The 18154-nt window shown below is 42.3% G+C and overlaps 1 protein-coding gene across 1 annotated transcript; it reads right to left on the bottom strand.

The window, feature by feature from the left end:
* Positions 1-1544: 1544 nt before the first annotated feature.
* scarf2 (scavenger receptor class F, member 2) lies at positions 1545-16946 on the bottom strand. The gene is made up of 11 exons (XM_070834421.1): positions 16292-16946; positions 14018-14076; positions 13819-13920; positions 12675-13194; positions 11927-12145; positions 11590-11718; positions 11140-11243; positions 9698-9812; positions 9270-9367; positions 4413-4568; positions 1545-3455 (listed from the first exon to the last, which is right to left on the bottom strand). Exons 1-11 carry the CDS (start codon positions 16399-16401, stop codon positions 2215-2217), a joined length of 2853 nt encoding a protein of 950 aa, XP_070690522.1. The 5' UTR covers positions 16402-16946; the 3' UTR covers positions 1545-2214.
* Between the last annotated feature and the right edge of the window lie 1208 nt (positions 16947-18154).

The following is an 18154-nucleotide window of genomic DNA, read 5'->3' as shown; positions in this document are numbered from 1 at the left end:
GCAATAATAACAACTAAAGGGAACAAGAAGGTTACAAATTTCCTGTGCAGCTATTAATGCCATATAATTACACTCTGCGTCATGCAGTTAAGTGTTACGCAAACAATAACATCAACAGAGAACAATTACAAAGCCAATGTAAACTTTACAGGAGGAAAGTACTCATACTGTAGGTTTGCTTCGGAGCCAAAAATAAGCAACATACCAAAAAAAAAAAAAGCAATTCAACATGAAAGCCAGTTCATTGACACCAAGGAAAAAAGAAGAACTAAAAAGGTCATATAAGCACAGCTTACAAAGATAATAAAAAGTACACCATGTATACAAGTAGAAAATGTTGAAAAAAAGAAATGTGTTGTACCTTGATAAAAAACACATAAAACCAAGACAATTTTAAAATTAGCTGTGCATGTAATATATTCAGCGCCATACATGCCAATGGCATGCTAACTTGCCTATCATCCATTCTTCGTAGCTCATGTTGTGAGAGCTACTTTCAAAATAGCTATCCACCAATAACTCAAATAAAAAGCCTTTTCCTCTTGACAAACTGAATTAGTATCCCAAGTATCCCACCCCACCACCTTGGTTTGGCTTGTTTATTTTAGGATTAACACTTGAAATACAAGTTGGCAAAAACATTAAGGCAAAGACAGCTCCTTTTGCTTAAACTGATCCACAGTTGAGGCACATTTTAACACTTTAGGCACGGTACCATTTAACCTTACAGTCTAACCCTAAATCAAGGAAATTAAAGCACCCTATTACTTCAGCATGGATCTCTTAGCTTAAGGATCTTAAAGCTTTTTTTCCACACAATACCTGATAGCATAAACAAATCTATGTGAAATGAGAATAGCTCAAAGGGAGATATTGACCTAGTTTCTACTTTGACTGAACTGAAAGAGCAAATAAAGGCACATGGCAGTCTCCTTCTGTTGTCTGATCTGCAGAGAATGCTACCAGCAGTCATTACTTTAACAGAACTATCTATTGTATGTGATTTACAGGGAGGATTGTCCTGCAGTATGGTTTCTTACGTGCAACATAGAGAAACTGCAGATTTTGCTGTATTACAGAGAAAGTAAGAGAGTGATTTATAAGCGTGACATAAAGTGAGGACATAGGATAGCTTGGGATTTCATTTTTGGTTTAGTGGTTTAGCTGACTGAATAAAACGTACAGTAAGAGCACATTCTGGTGATTTGGTGTTAACGCAAGTATGAAAGAGGTTTAAAATTGCCCTTTTTGCAGAAAGATCAAAAAGCTTGTTTGGGTTTCAACAAACCATGTCTGACAGAGTTGGACACAAGAGAGCTAAGAATTTAAATCCAAAAATGCAACATTTCAGAGCTGTGAAACAAACATTAAAGCTCAGTGAGGAATTAATGGTGACCCACTAGCACAGAAGGCAATTACAAAAAGTCCTAAATGAAGCAAAACCTGTGTACTTTGGGTACCTTCGTCACATTTAGTTGATTAACAAGAAACATTCCTAACGATGTGATGCATCAGCCTGAAACTTGCAAAACTGAGGACAGCAAATCACACTGACTGACTGATCAAACTGTATTTTCTCTTCATTAACAATGATTAAGTATCTCATCTGCAAAGAATAACCTTGACATTAAGAATGAGGATTATATCTAACTGAGTGTGGCTGAAGGTACACATTTTTGGTCCTTAGAAATGAGAAAAACAAAACAAACCAAAAAGCTTGCAATCCTCAGAGGATCTAATTTAGTACCTGTGGAAGGCGTACAAAAAAAATAGCTATTTTTCCAACACCTACATAGCAAATTACAGTTATGCAACCTCAAAAGCAATCCATATATAAATATAGTGGTGGACATACTGCAGAGGAATAGAGATGAATGAACTATGGATTATGTCTGTGCATCACTGTTCTCACAGTTGTGTCCGGCTTCACCACAGGTTGTGCAGTGAGATTGATACATAGTTGTTACAAAAAAAAATTATTCTTGAAATACTTTGGTGTATAGAGGTCATTACAATACAACTCACCAATATGACAACTGCGCCCTCGATTTAAAAGCATTTCTTACTCTTGACTGGTCCTGGAGTCACAGCACGCTCACACACAAAAACGTTGAAATTCCTTGATAGAAAAACTATATGGTTCACCTTCCAACAAATCCGTTTTAGTTTCTGTGAAATCCATTATAAGCTTTGACCATTTGTCTTTCCAAATGCTTATTTCACTACCTGCGGTGGCATAATGGCTGTCTTGTGCTGGGGTGTTTTACTTTCCGAAGTATCTAAAGCACCCTCCTTGCCTTTCTTCCTGGGTGGCTTTTTTATGGGAGTCTTCTTTGGCGTAGGATCCAACGTTGGGTCCCCTGCCCTTGAGCCGTTCAAGTCCTGCTTCTCCGGGCTCTTGGCTTCAGGGTTCCCAAGGTCGGTGGTGACGGGTGCCACCATCTTCTGGAGGCTGCTCGAAGTGGGCAGCAGGGGTTTGTTGGAGCCCTGCTGGCTCAATCCACTGGAGGGGGTCCTCTTGGCTTTCTGTGGAGGCGTGGGCTTCTCCCGGTTTCCCTTGGGTGTGGAGAGACCATTGGTTTTCGTCAGACCTGTCCCCTCATTCCTGTTGATGCTTTGGGTTTTCTCCTTAAGCTGAGCCGCCAGGAGCGTGGCAGCCTCAGAGTTCATATGAGGGTGGATGACCTTGGGGCTCTTGGGTGGCTCCTTGTGGGTCTCCTTTGGACTGTCAACACTCTTCTTTTCAGATGAGGAACTGTGGAAGCCACTTATCTTCTTCAGGGCATTCTGAACCACACCGTTGATGTGCTCCATGTGACTGGGACTGCTGTGCTCATCCCCAGACTTCTTAACCCGTATAGCTTTGTGTTTGCTGGGGGAGCCATTGACATCTGCCTCCTTCCCCTCCTGTTTCTTCTGTTGCTCACGGCTCTTCTCCTTCATTTTCTGCCGCTCCTCACTCTTGGCTGAGCCGTCGCTGGAGTTTCTCTTTTTCTCCTTTGGCACTGCGAGTGCCTTCATCCCCCCCCCTTGTCCCTGCTGCTCTGGCTGGGGGGACCCTGTAGTATTCCCGTGTATCCACGATACCTTGGGCTTAGTGGACGGGTCTGGTGGCCGTGGTTTGGGCTTGCCAGGTGAGGGTGGTGGCTTTCCATTGCGCTTGGCCTCTGATGTAGGGGTACCATCCCCATCCTTGCTGTTGCCATCATCCTCCTTGGACTGCTTGGAGAGGCGGGCGATGCGGGCATACAGGGCCGCAGTAGTGGACTCGGAGCCACTGGTGGAGCCTTCACTGTCAGAAGACTTGAGCAGCGGCTGCTCGCTGCCTTCTTGTTTCGTGACACTGGTGTCTTTAAGAGAGGTGTACTCCCCTGCATCCTCCTCATTAGGGATAGAGTCTAGCCTCTCTGTTGCTGGGCTGGGGCTGCGCTTCTCTCTGTTTTCGTTCACAGATTCTGTGGATCATTGGAGGATGGTATTAGTCAAGGACTATCTATCCAATTTTCTGATTTGAAGAACATTTTACTTTTTCAAACAAATATCAAGAAACTAAAATGTTGTATAATATTTTTAGAGAATATAAATATTTTTGTCAGTCAAAGCAACATATAACAGACTTGCAAATATAAAGTTGAATTCATAAGCAATAAATGTAAACCTCAAAATTGTGTAGACTACATGGCTTTTTAAATGTGAAACTTCACAAATGGAAGCATTTCAGTGTTTCCATTTTCTTCCCACCAGAAAAAACACATTTTATTTAAAGACTGATATCTGTACCACTTCATTCCCTAATTTGTATACACATACTTGAGACTGGAGCGACTCCAGAGCAACAGATCCTGTCGGTGTAACTCTAATTCAAAACCCTTTCATGATGGTTAAAGTAATTATTTTGTGCCTGGGGCTTTTTACTCAAAATCAATTGTTTCACACCCCTTAAACCATTCATGGGGAAAATGAAAACTAAACCAGACTACTAAGATAGCACTAAAAAAAACATCAATCACTCGACACACAAAAAAAAAAATCCCCCAAACAAAACCTGACTTGCACTGTCAGACTTTCAGAATAGAAACTGATGGAATGGGTGTTTTCCACCAAACTTCAAGGAGTTAGTCACTGTTTGGATTTGTGCCATATACTGACTTGACCATTCCATTTCCTGTTTATATTCTCCTTGTTCTGGAAGCAAAACCTGGACCTAGATGGCATATGATAAGGAAACTATCTCCATAATGAGATTTACAGAATCAGTTGAGTCATCGCATGATCACACAGGGGATTTTGACTTCTTCAGAAATGTGTGCGTGTGTATGTGAAAAAGCTCCTACATGCCAAAGACTCAATGATAGATTTATGTGCATCATTACAGATAACTAAACTGTTTGTTTATTCCTGCGATGACTCACCTTCATGGGGGACGCAGTAAACTGGCCCCTCGTCTCCGCTCTCAAAGGAGGAGAAAGACTCCTGGGACGACCAGGAGGAGAGGGGGGGCTGCTCGGTCGCCGAGGGGGGCTCGATGAAGCTGCAGTTGAAGGTGTTCTCTGGGTCGTGGTGGGCTACTGAGAACAGAAAACAAACGCAGAAGCCAAAAGGTCAGCCAGAGGGTATTGTACCACGTTACAAGAACAACAGTCTGTTCTCACTCACTTACAAGACATACGATATTCTCAGTCACCCCAAGACTACTGGCATTGGTTTGGGGGATCAAAAGATGACTCAAACACCTCGTGTTGTTGTTAAGTGAAGCAAAAGATAGTTATTCAGTATTTCTTAACCTCGCTTATAGCACGAATACTGAAAACAAGAAGAAACAGGTAGTGTGTATACCTGCTAGCCTGTAGAAAAGAAACTCAATTCCTAAAATGTCCATGAGCTGTTATAATTGAGCATCTGCATGGCAACACCAACGTAGTGTATAACTGATATACTAATTAAGTCTCAATCCTAAATTAAACAGTTGCAATGTTCGTCTTTTCTAGTATGTAGGTGCCAAACTTTGTTCATTCGTGGCTTCCACTGAATTCTCTCCCTGAACGATATGTAGGTCATGATTCCCTCTCTGTCTGCCTCTCTGTCTCTCAATCTTTCTCTTCCTTCCTCCCCTTCAGACATTGCAGCATTCTGCTGACCATTCAGTCTCAGGACAGCTGTGGTTTCTGAGGGATACTTGCGGTTGGTTATTCCCATCTGGCGTGAACAGCACAGTTCTGGGCGTTAACATTACCGACCACATCACATGCTCCTGTTTACATGCCTGATGACACATGGTTCCATCCGTTTGTTTAGACCTCAGATAAACGCTGTGTGGAAGAAATCCCCCAACTGTACCAGAAACCTGGCCAGGAACAAATCTTAGCTCCTTAGCTGTTGTTTGACCGTCATTTAAAATATGAGCTACTTTAAGAGATGTATGCAGACTTGGTGACTTGTAGAAGCGCTATCTGATAAAAGAAAAACACTCAGATTTCACACAGCTTTGTTAAAACTCTCACTGCACCTCCCGATGTTTGTGTCTGATATGCACGCACTTTGAAAATGCTACAAAGCAAAAGAATTAATAACACTGAAATACATGAGTAAACTAAACGTGTCTGGTTTATTTTACATCATAAATCTGTCTGATGTTTATTCTCTTGCTTCCTGTGTCCACCCGTCTGCCTCACACCATGTGACTTTCTGTTGTGCCTTTCTTGCTTTCAACATTTTCTCAAACAACAACTAGATTTAGTCACGGTCAGATCAGGAGTGAATCATAGAGGATGTGTGTGTGTGTGTGTGTGTGTGTGTGTGTGTGTGTACTGACATGTTTGTACAAAGCGATTCTCAAGGACCCCAATTAGTTCTTTCCTTGGGGCTGCTGAATTTAATCTAGTTTTAACATTATATATTTCAACTGGAAGTTACTACATCAGGTAGAAGATCTGTTTTAAAGTTTTGATGACATGCTAAGAAATAACCCTTATTTGGTTCATCTTTATCACTACACTGATCTATAACCACTGTTCCTTAAAAAGCATGCTCTACATCTATCCAAACCAAGTCATCTAAACCTCTGAACTTCATGTTTGAGTTTGGGAGTCTAATGTCTTTCTGTAACTCGTAGGGTGGATAATGTCAACACAGGTGCAACGTGTCTACAATAAGCAAGTACAGATGTGTGTAAAAGGGGGAAAAAAAGCCAAGAATAGCAAGTGTTTCGATATGCAGAGGGGACTTCCATCCAAGGGCACCCATTTATGTGATTATTTAAGGATATCCTGTTTACAAGAATAATGCCACTCTGCTCTTTCCACATGTATAGTTAATGTTGGACTGTTGTGGCTACAAAATGACTCTAAAGTCTAAGGCACTACTATACTGATTGGATTGACTGGTAAAAAGAAATTAGCTAAGTGTGGATGTGGTAGATTAATAACAAAAAATACTGTAAACAGAACCCAGCAAAATATTTATTCAGAGGTGTGGATGAAATTCACTGAAAGGAATAAATTAATTCATAAGAAAGGGTCTGTCTTCGCTTCTGTCCTTACTGTGCAGCTCATAGGCAGAGACTCTGAGTGACTATGGAATGTAGAGCAGCTAACCTATGCAAAGACTTCAGTTAAGTTAGTCAACAAGCTAACACATGGGAATTTTGCGACATTGCATGTATGCAGTGCTCAACAACTGCTGCCCTTGAAAGCTGCTCCCCCCAGACTGTGGGTCTAGTGGGGCGGATTGTTCTGCAGACTGGACGCCACTGTGATCCTTCCCTACATGGAGGCCAATGCACAACAGGCCATTATTGACACATCCCAGCTGCAGAGCTTCACCACCGCAGTTGCTGGGGGGGAATGCTCAGACCTGAGGCAGAGGTAGTTTAAAGGCTACAAAGCCGGGCTGGGACAAGAAGGTTGCTAGGTCAAATGCCTCGTCCAACTGTGGAAATCTGGGCATAGAATGGGGATTTTACTTTCCAATGATAAGAAGAAACAATATGTTTCAGCCTGAAATAGCTTTTGTATGGTTTATGGGATTGCATGCAGAGTATAAAACAAATACAGTACGCTGAGCGATGGCCAACTCAAAGCCTCATCAACCAATCATGGGTCACCACTATAGCAGAAGCACGTTGGTTCTCACTAGAATTAAAGCAGCCCTTTCCTCTGCTCTGTTTCAGGTTAATTAATGCACTTAAGAGTGACTTAAGGGTCTGAAAAGGTTCTCTTTGGGTAGCTCACAACCGCATGACTGTGGAGTTGAGTGGTGCTGCAAACACATTTGTAATCCCAGCCAACTTCCCCTTGATGAATAAAGATGAAAAAAGCAGGTGGTGTTACTCTCAGCCCTCACCGATGGGGAACCATTTGGACACAGAGGATGTAAGCAATGCTGGACAGACGTGTATCTGTGGGGCGTGGAGTAAATATGCGTAGAATGGAATGCCAAACTACAAGCAAACAGCCTTTGCTTTGCCAAGAGGCAAATAGGTGACAGTGTGTCCGTGTAGCTATTTCGACTAACTATGCTGACAGAGGGGTACATGTTGTCTTCCTTCCCTACTTCCCCCCGGTTTCTTTCTCATTTTGTCTTGCTGCATCTGTTGCCACTGACCCTGGTGTGGATAAATCACAGTTCTGACACGGACTGGGGTAAATTTGACCACTTCCTGTTTCCAGCCCCAATGGGCCCCCTCTGGAATGTGTGTGTGCAGGACTGTGTAGCCCCAGTCAGAGTTTGAGTTTCTAAATGTTGGCAGACCACACTTCTGTGGGTAGCCCAACAGAAAGCAGAGTGGCAACAATTTGGATAGGATGAACCAGGAAAGACAAAAGAGCGGTACTTGTAATAGGTATGTTTGGGGATGGAGGTCTATTCTCAGTTCATCCTCTGAAAATGTAGAAATCTTGACTGTAAAAGACTAGAAATAATTTTTTTTATTTCTTTGCTTGCAGTGTAAACACAAGCCAGTATCTTTATGTAAAAATGTGATATTACATTTGTTTAAAAAGATATTTGACTAGAGTGATGTCAGCTTTTATGGCTCTGGCACATGGCTTCACATGGTAAAGGTCTTCAAAAACAAGCATTTTAAAGTCCCACACTGTGGTGACAAAGGCAACTCTGTTCCAGTGATGTATTTTGATCAAGGCAGATTCTAGCTTAAATAATCAGCTGGATAACTGAGGAGGCACATGCTGCTCAGACTGGGAAAAGAAACCAGGTCATCATGTTTTAACCCCTTTCACAGCACACTGACTTCAGTAGAGCCCTTTTAAAGAAACAAATGACAGTGTTTTGTACATAGATGCGGTTTTGTAACGATGCTTAAGTTGAAGGACAGTTTGAAATCTGCAGATTCTAGATCTCAGCGTTCTGGATTCTGGATCTGCTAATGGGAGCGAGATGATTATCTGCTTATAAAATGCTTGAAGTTTAAAAGAAATTCTGACAGTAGAGTGTGTATTCTTTAAACTGTTAAATCTTTTTATGAACCCTGAATAAAAAACAGCCACGTTAAACTGTGTGTGCTGGGGTTTTAAAGATCAGCATATCTCCTCTGTCTACCATAAAAAAAAAAAGACTGGGGTCACAGACAGATCTGTCACAGGCCACGAGACCTCCGCATGGAGCAGCAGAGCTGCAGCGTCCACCCAAACAGTGCTGCCTTTGATAGCGCGTCACTCACCACCACCCGGGCCCCCCGACAACCACTGGCCTTCTTTTAATAACATGGCCTCCTCCTTAGCCCAAGAAAAATTTTCTTGGGGAAGAAGACGATGGAAATGAGTAAAGAAAATGGGAAGAAAAAAAGCCCCAGTTTAGGTTGTAATAATATGAACACATGGCATTTGAGGGTGCCAAGAATAATAAGGGGCTCTAAAACCAGTGCATTCCTTTCAAATGAAACCCCACACTCACCTGGCAGCCACCATACACTTTTCAACCCTATTCATCATCTAAGTAGTAGACTAAGGTAGCACTGAAGAAAAAAGTGCTCACTCCGACTGCCATTCATTGTCACCATTGTCTCTGCTGAAGACCTATAAAAGCACTAATAGCCAGTAAAACCGCAGTTTTCATGTTGTGTCACCACCATCATATGTCAAAATCTGAATACCATTTCTTAAATTCATGGCCTCCGCTAATTATGCATCTACAATTAATGAAGCTGACTTTAGCAGACTGTGTTGTCTAAGACCCAGAGAGAATGATTACATAAAATACAGCAGCTTCTGGCAGCATTGCAGCGGGATATGAGAAAGAGTTTTGGGGCTTACCGACTACTTTGGGCAGTTTCTGTCGCCTCAGTGGAATACGGGGAAGTTTAGTGCTGATTCGGCTAAATCGTCCACACAGGATCCGCTTGGCTTTTTTGCTGTTGGTAGAGTTGTCTTGGTTAGGATTGAAAAAGGATGACGCCACGGAAATCCAAATGAATCATTCAAAAGAGGCATATTAAACCTGGCCCTGTGCCTCTTTTGAGGGCTCAGGGGCTGCTCACATTGCTACTCCCACTGTAATGTCAATATATAAAAGCATTTAAAATACAATTTACATGCATTTATTCATTTAACAACCTGGTACCTGTGAGACAGAGTAAAAAGAAAATATTTTCCTCTATTTTCATAACCAAGGCAAGCCTCTTGCTAGGAACTTGAGCCCTCATCGTGGACCGTAAATGCGAAGACACCTATCTGTCACTCACTTGTGGTCGTCTTTGTGTCGACACAGGCAGCAGCAGCACAGCAGCGAGAGGAGGACAATCAGCAAAAAGGAGACCAGGGTTCCAGCCGCAATCACACCCATCCGCTGGTTGGGCTCTGAAAGACGAGATGCAGGGAATTCAGGGTGTGTCACATTGGCACAGCAGAACTCTGAATGCCAGTTTCAACAAATCTCTCTCTGTCATCACTAACAGTGGAGACCTTGACATATAGCAAATTATTATGATTTACTGTCCAAGTACATTCAAATGACTTGAAATGACTGTTTAGCTAGCTGTGTAAAATATTCATTAACGTGACCGGTAGCTATGATAATAATGATAGAGAACAATTGATTTGCAATCACAGCTTGACATGAAGCATCTCTGAGGAAATGAGATTGCAATTCACTCCACATTATTCACTAATAATCTTATCTCCCTGAAGACACGGGCTACTTACCCTTTCACTGCTTATTTCCTGCAAGCACTCTTCCTCCCCTAACCCCCTCTTTAGTGCACGCCCCTCACAATAACTCATCGATGATTTATTAGCACCCCTCCCTCTTCAAGTGGGATACACCCCAAAGATAATCAGCACTGTTATTGCATAAGTACTGTATGGACAGCATTTGGCACTTGCAAGGACAGATGACACCAGAAGAGAAGCAAACCATTAGTTCGGGGGTAAGTAGAGGTGGTCCTTGCACTGTCACATGAGGCTGAGATGGATTGTTGGACAGCTTGGGCATGACAGGTTGTCATTGCTCTGCCCTCACAGCTGGATAAAGAATGGAAAATGGTTTTGGAGGGGTGTAAGGTAGAAGTGACAAGGTCTTATGGTATCACTGACCAACCTGCCTCCACCCGTCATGTCTAATGGCCAAAATCCCCCCTACATTGCGTCCTTTACAACAACATTCTCCCTGCCTGCCTCCAATGATCTCCTCTTCCCAAACAGTCCACTTTGTCCTCTACTCTCCTTCCCTCTGACTCCCTTCCAAGTTCTCTTTTTTCTCTCATAATTTCTCCATCCCCCACTTTATTTCTTCCTTCCTCTCTCTCTTTCTCTCTTCCTCTCTCCTTCTCTCTCTCTCTCTCCGGCTGGACAGGAACAGAGCCAACAAACACAGCCATAAAAAGGACACCGGTCTGGGTCTGGAAACACTATCAAGGCCTCGCTACGTTAACTCTCCCACTACACACACTGACCTGAATAGACGTGTTTGTTGGTACTCCGTTTGTGCAGCCAACTATTAGACATTCAATACACAGGCAGCACTGGTGACATCTGGCTCTTTGGACAGTTCAGAGGGTTATATTTCTTTCTGTATGTGTAGTGCGAGTAGGAAATAACTGTTCTTTGTTGCTGAAAAGATGCAGCATATAGAAAAACTGGTGTTTCTGCTGTCCACAGAAAACCCCTTAAAAAGAGATTTTCTTACGGAGATAGCAAGCACCAGACACAGGATCACAGTTCTTGTCATGGCAAGAGCAGGTTTGGTTGCAGTTCACTCCGTACTGGCCAGGTTGACAGGTCATATTGCAGCTTGAGTGAAGACAGGAGAAAAAAACAACATCTGTTTAATGTTCATTCCAAGTGACAGATGCATAAAATAGCACACAGAAGGTGGATAAATGGGACCAGTTTTTTGTTCCAGGCAAACTTTTTCCTGTGATGGAAGTTTGTAGGAATTTCTTTTTTCTATTCCAAGACTGTTCTTTATCAGTATCTGTGAAAATATGCCTCGAAAAACAAGTCCACTCATTTAATTCCTAACAAATATAAGTTTGTGACACAAGTACTATGAAAGTAATATGAATGTCTGTGTACTTTAAAGCTGCCGAGAGCGTAAACATGAGTTTTTGGGGAAATGAGGTGTCTTATGACTTACTAGGTGCCATAAAACCCTGGGTCACACAGGCACTCTCCCGTGACAACATGACAGATGCCGTTAAAACAGTGACTGCAGTTGTTCTCACAGTTCTCGCCGTATGTGCCATTGGGGCAGCGCACCTCGCACCTATCACACACAAAAGGAATGCCAATGATTACAGTCATTATCAAGCTTGTGAGACATTATCGCAGTATGGAAAATTGTATGACAGTAGCTGCCATTATGTTTTTAACTTTGAAAATGATAAAGCTCTACTGGAAAGAAAGGCGTGACTGAACGACAAAATACAAACATGTTTTTTTTTGCATGTTTCTTTTGCACAGTGTATTCTTACCTGTCCCCAATCCAGCCAGGGTTGCAGTGAGAGCACTTGCCGTGAATGGGGTCGCAGTGGTGACCGTCTTTGCAAGTTGGACACACTTCCTGGCAGTTTTCGCCAAAGAAGCCTTTGGAGCAGAGCTGGTCACACCGTGTCCCATTCCAGCCTCTGTCGCAGGTGATGCAGCGTCCCTCCGTCACCTTACAGGGCTGCTGGCCCTTGCAGTGCCCACACCTGTGGGTCAGCCAAGGAAAACAGGAAAGGAAGTCTCATTTTTCTTGTTTACACACAAATTCTTCCATCTAATCTGATCTCATTGGATCATAAACATGATGAAAAGAAGATGTATTTTTCATGCTTTAAATTGTTGCTCTAATGATCATTTAAAGAGGGAGATAAACGACAATGAACTCTCACCGTGTTCTTTTTAGTTTATGGCAACTGTATCGTGTGAGAACGACACAGTCCATGGAAGGTAAAGCACTTAACCTGAATTGCTTTTACATGTTGGCTGATGATTGTGGGATAACGTGAATACCAACTCCCAAATCTCACTTTATTATTACACCATTAAGTAACATGGTCAGATATTTTAACGGTTATCAGCTGCAGCATATATTAAATCTTATTTCCTATCAAAACCACAAAACCGCACCATAATATGGATCAGACAAGGGAACTGAACATTAGACATCTGTAAAACTGCATGTTTCCTGAGTTGTTGAAATGGTACATTTGCTCTCGGCCAAGTTTTTTCCCCCACCTGTTCCTGCAGTTTTGACCATAGAACCCTGCAGGACACGGTTCCCTGCAGAACTTCCCACGGTACCCCGGTGTGCAAGTACACGAGCCGTCTGCCTGGTTGCACTTGCCGTGTACACACTGGCAGTATCGTTCACACCGTGGGCCCCACAGCCTCTCCCGACACTGGCAGCGTCCCGTGAACTGGTCGCATGGTGAATTATTACAGTTGCACTGGATTGCACAGTTCCTCCCTGTCCAGCCAGGATTGCACAGACATCGCCCTGTCATTGCATCGCAGACAGAGTTGATGCTGCAGTAGCAGTTGTTGTTGCACTGCGGCCCCCAAACGCCTGGGTGACATGTGCATTTGCCTGTCTCTTGGTCACACTTGCCCTTTTGGCATAAGCAAGCAGACTCGCAGTTAGGTCCCCAACGATTGTGGTTGCAGGTACACTCGCCGGTCAAGTCATCACATTGGCCGTTGGGGTAACAATTACATTTCCCCTTGCAGTCAGGGCCCCAGAACTGGGCAGGGCACTCTGTTAAAAAAACAGTGCAGTAATCAGGAAATGGGAATTCAAATATCAAATATCCTTAAACAAGAGTCTACAGCCATGGTACCAGCTATGTGAGGCTGTACTAAGGAACAATGGTGCTTTGAGCTAAATGCCAGCATGGTTACTCACACCAGCACTGTTAACATGCTGAGGTTTTTATGGTATAATGTTTACCATGGTCACCATCTTACTTCAGACATTCTGATTAGCACTAAACACAACATACAGCTACAGCTGTAAAAAAGCTGACCTGATAGTGGTGCACCTAAACGATTACAACTTATACTGAGGGGAGTATGAATGAATGTGCCAAATTTTACAGCAATTTCATTTATCTCAAAACTTCAAATGCCAGTTGGCTAACATCACTAGAGAGAAAGTCAGTGGATCACCAAAGTCATTGGGATTCGTCCTCTGATACTGATATCAGTAAAATATTTCATGGCAAAGTGGTGGACCAACATTCAAACCCCTACAGCCATGCCTCTGGCCTCTAACTAAAATGTGGTATTTTACACATGAAATATTTCTATGCATTTGACATTTAAACACTGCACACAAGAGGTGAAAAAATAAAGTGAAAATGAAAAATAACAAATCCCTTACTGGTGTCACAGCTTGCTCCAAAGTATCCATGCCGACAGCGACATTCATTGGGCCTGACGCACACCTCATTTTCCTTGCAGGTGAAGTTGCCTTCACAGAGAGCTTGGGTGAACAAGAATAGGCTGTATTACTCAACTGGCTTCCACAATGAGCTGTATGAAAAGTGCTGATAAATGTGGCCACTCTGTATGGTACATACGTGTCAGGCATTCATCTCCTAGCTGCCCCCATCCACTGCAGCACACGAATCCTGATGATCTGGAAAAGAAGTTATGGGATTCACAATGAGAGGGCAATGATGAAGAACCTGATTGAAATACAGTGAAACAAACACATATTGAGGCGGCAGCATCCACACCCAACTCATGCCCCTTTGATCTCACAGTTATTACTGATGTGGCTGATGTCAAGCGTATGCAGGGCATTGTACATAGCGCATACGCTTAGCACATGGTTGTTGAATAGGGGTCATTCCCATCTGTGTACAGAACATACGCTCAAAAGCACTAATTCCCTGGAGCTGCAAGGTTTCTTGGGCCCTTTAGGTTGACTACTGAATGCAAGTATTCAGAGACAATATTTTGCAGCCAAGTTTTAGGCCTGTCAGGAAAGGACGGATGCGTCTCCTCTTCCTCCCACGCCTGTGACCTCCGTGGGGCCCCTGCAACACGTCAGCTTCCTCTAAAGTGTTTGAAGATGGCAGTTTGCTTTCAGTCAATGAGCAGGGAGCAGTGCTGTTTTTTATCCTGCCAAAATAGGCGTGTGGTAGAGATCACAGGTCTGACCTCTGCATGCTTTCACTTGTTATGAATGGACAATGATTTTTAAATAAGAATTTTTACAATTTTACGTACATAATATGGCACGATGCTCAACTTTTTGTAACTCTGTTGATCCACATTTTGACAAAATCCAGTTAACATGTACTGACTTGACCCTTGTTGACCTTCAATACAGAACTTGTCCATGTCAGCACTCCACTGATGCACTATACTGTATTCACTATTGTGTAGAATTCATTTGGTGTTTTGAATTATAGCTGCACTCCTGTTTGCCTTTCATTATCACATGAAGAAAGAACCAACTGCCTCTTGCATTCAAGTCAGAAGAAATGAAAAGATAACAGGGAAAACAAGTGAGTTCACTGCAATGAATGTTGAATATTGGAGGGAGGGCAAAATGTCAAACTTGTAGTGCAATGGAGGCCACTGCTCTCTCTCTCTTTCTATAGATATATATATAAACTCTGCACTAAAATAAGCTGTATTTTTCAGCGAAAGAAAGATCTATGAAACAATGACACATCATCAGGTTTTCAGCTCTTGATTACTGAACATTTAATTATGGCTACACAGAAAAAATGCAGTGTGTGGCTTTTCAGTCATTTTTTAGTTTTGCTCCAAGAACTTTCTTTTATCTCTGTTTTTTTTTTTTGTAGTTTTCATTCTCATCTTTCCCAATGTCTGTAAAAGAAGTCAAGTTATGTCACAAGAAACAAAGAGATACTTCATCAAACTATAAGCATGTGATTTCTTATCACACGTCTTTTGTAGCGCAGTGGAGAATGATCCCTGGACTTCATTTGCTGTTTCTCGCCAACAACAATTTCAGAATCCATAGACATCAGTCCAACAAGCTTGGATGCTGCAGTCAGCAATTATGGACTTGTGAACCAGACATCCACGGGCTCAGCTACAATCCTAGAAGTCATCAAGAAATACTTTTTGGATACTTTAACCTTTGAGAAGGGGCTGTCTGGATTTTGAATGTGATTCTATGATTTTTCACATGATTAAGCATTATTCTGAAAGTCGATGAAAATACGTTTCTTTAAAATCTGCCTTTCCTCAAACTCTCCAAAGCTTGATTTTGTTCTATTTTTTTAAAAATGCAACATCAGGCAAAACGTGTAATCAAACGGTGCCACGAATGCTGTGGAGGCCAATGAGAGCGCCCCCTACAGAACATGGGGGGGGAAACACTCCTGTCCCAGATGCACACATCTGTATAGCTGCTTTCTTCAATGGACTCCTCCTCCTGCTACACAGCGGACTGAAACACGTTATATGAGGAAAAGAGAGAGGTCAACGTGAAATAATGTGTCGAATATATGATATATAAGATAATAAATGTTGATATGAAAGTAAAAGAAAAGTTTGGAGAATAAAGTCCCCGTAGAGTTTCAGTTTGCAGCGACTTCTTCGCTTTAGTGAGAACCGCTATTCGTGCATAAGGCAAACACTGCAGAAAATGTCAGCTTTATCAAGTTATTAATGTGTTGCGTTCTGTTTCAAACCCAGTTATTCTTCAGAAATGGAAAAAACGCTTGAAGAAAACACTCGACTTATTGTTAAGCAAGCCGCATCTTGAAGAAGAATGAGGCAAGAAATGTCAAGAGGAAAACTTCTAAACAAGCTGATTTGCATCAACAACCAGTTGAATAAGTCCTGTTTTCCTCTGCACTGATGCTTACCCGGGTGCTTTGCACACATTCCTGCCTTTAGGGTTGAGTTCTTGGCTGAAACTGGAGCAAAAGAAGAGACAAACCACCGCAGCAACAGCAAAAGAGTTCTTCACTTCCATTGTACAAGCAGCAGCATCCTTCTAGACGCCGTGTCTACTCCGCATTTCCCTTCTCCAAAAGTGTTGGTGACGGGGTTTCACTGGATTTTAAACTCTCCGATTTATTTCACACACGTAATCCGGATGAATTTGCATTATAAAATCTCAAATCCTTGTCCAGAAAGGCGATTTAAAAACCAGTACCAACACCTACGCCATGGAGGAACTCAGCAGCAAAAAAAAAAAAAAAAAGTGACCAGCAACAGCAATCCCAACAAAACAGCTGAAAAAAAAAAAAAAAAAAAAGTCATAAAATCAAAACTTGCAAACCACAGTATTCTCGATGAACGTTGTTCTCCTGCAGAGCGCCGTTTATTCCAGCAAAGTTTCTAAAAGAGGCCATCGTGCAAAGCTGATGGGTCCATAGTGGAATAAAAACAACTTTCTCCCCCCATCATAAAGTCCTCCGCGCGCCTGGAAACGTGTATATTGGTGGTAAATCTTGACAAAAGGTTGTGGCAAATTGGCTGCCTGTCGCTTTTCCCCTCTGAGGAGAAGCGCTTAATCCGTAACTTTTGTCCTCTCTTGCGCTCTCAGGAGTGGCAGGAGGGAAATTCCTGATTTGTTACTCTATCTTTGGCTTTGTGCGCCATGCGTGCGCCACCAAATTTACATAGGCCTGTGTGCAACAGGGTCTGTGTTAATGACCATGGGTACAAAAAAAAAACAATGGCGTGGGGCCTGATTTGTCATTTTAAACAGACAAAAAGTTAATGAGGGCGATTAGGACGAAACACGTTTTCTCTTTTATAGAAATGAATATAACCAATATTGTCAGTGTTATCATTAATAGCTACATGCTTCAAACATCTGCAAGCCATCATTCAGGATGTAGAATTATACATTTGTTCATATGATTTGTAGAACAGTAACCCACTTAAAACACTAATTTAAGGTAGTTTTTAATTGATGGTTGGGGAGAGTGTGCCTTTGTGTGTGTATGTCTGTGTGTGTGTGTGTGTGTGTGTGGGTGGGAGGGGGGTGGTGGTGGTGGGGGGGCGTTTGAAGGGGGCAGTGGAGTAATAACTACATGTTAGACAATGGCTCCCCCATCTGTTAACACGGACGAAGTAATTTTAGCATATGGCACCTCCTGCAATGAGCCCTAGCCCTTAACCACTGAAAGAGAAATGCCATGTTTTGTGCTCATTACACCACATGCATTATACCATCCAGTCCACTGCCTTTCTCTATCAGTGGATGCACAACACAGGTGCTTTTGGGTCTCACAACAGCACATCTCAAGGGATTGAGTTCTGGAGTTATTCATTTCTTTACATTAATCTTATAACATGTTTGTAATTCAACTCTTCTGGCGTCAGACTGACCCGCATGACAACAAAACCTGCTGCCAACATTCAAAACAGAGATTTGCTGTGACTCCAAATTGTTGAATGACGCTTCAGATTCAGAATATGTGACTGTAATTCATTAAAAATAAAAAATAAAGGTTTGTTGTTTAAATTGTGTAATTTGTGCGCACTATGAGTCTATTACTTAATTATTACTCAAGCATGAGATAATTTGTCTTGCAAATTACACTGAAAGGTAAAGTACCATGATGCTTATGTGGCTGCCATGTTATTTTCTGGTTAGTCATGTGGCTGACTTACATCTAAATCACATGAGCCAATCCCAAAGTGCTGAGGTGTTTTTCAGTGTAAGAAGGAAGTCTGACATTACTGTGTCGCACCAATCAGTGGTGTAAGAAGTA

The sequence above is a fragment of the Pempheris klunzingeri genome, chromosome 7 (genome assembly GCF_042242105.1).
Source record: "Pempheris klunzingeri isolate RE-2024b chromosome 7, fPemKlu1.hap1, whole genome shotgun sequence".
Lineage (NCBI taxonomy): Eukaryota > Metazoa > Chordata > Actinopteri > Acropomatiformes > Pempheridae > Pempheris > Pempheris klunzingeri.
This window is presented reverse-complemented; position numbering and strand designations above follow the sequence as displayed.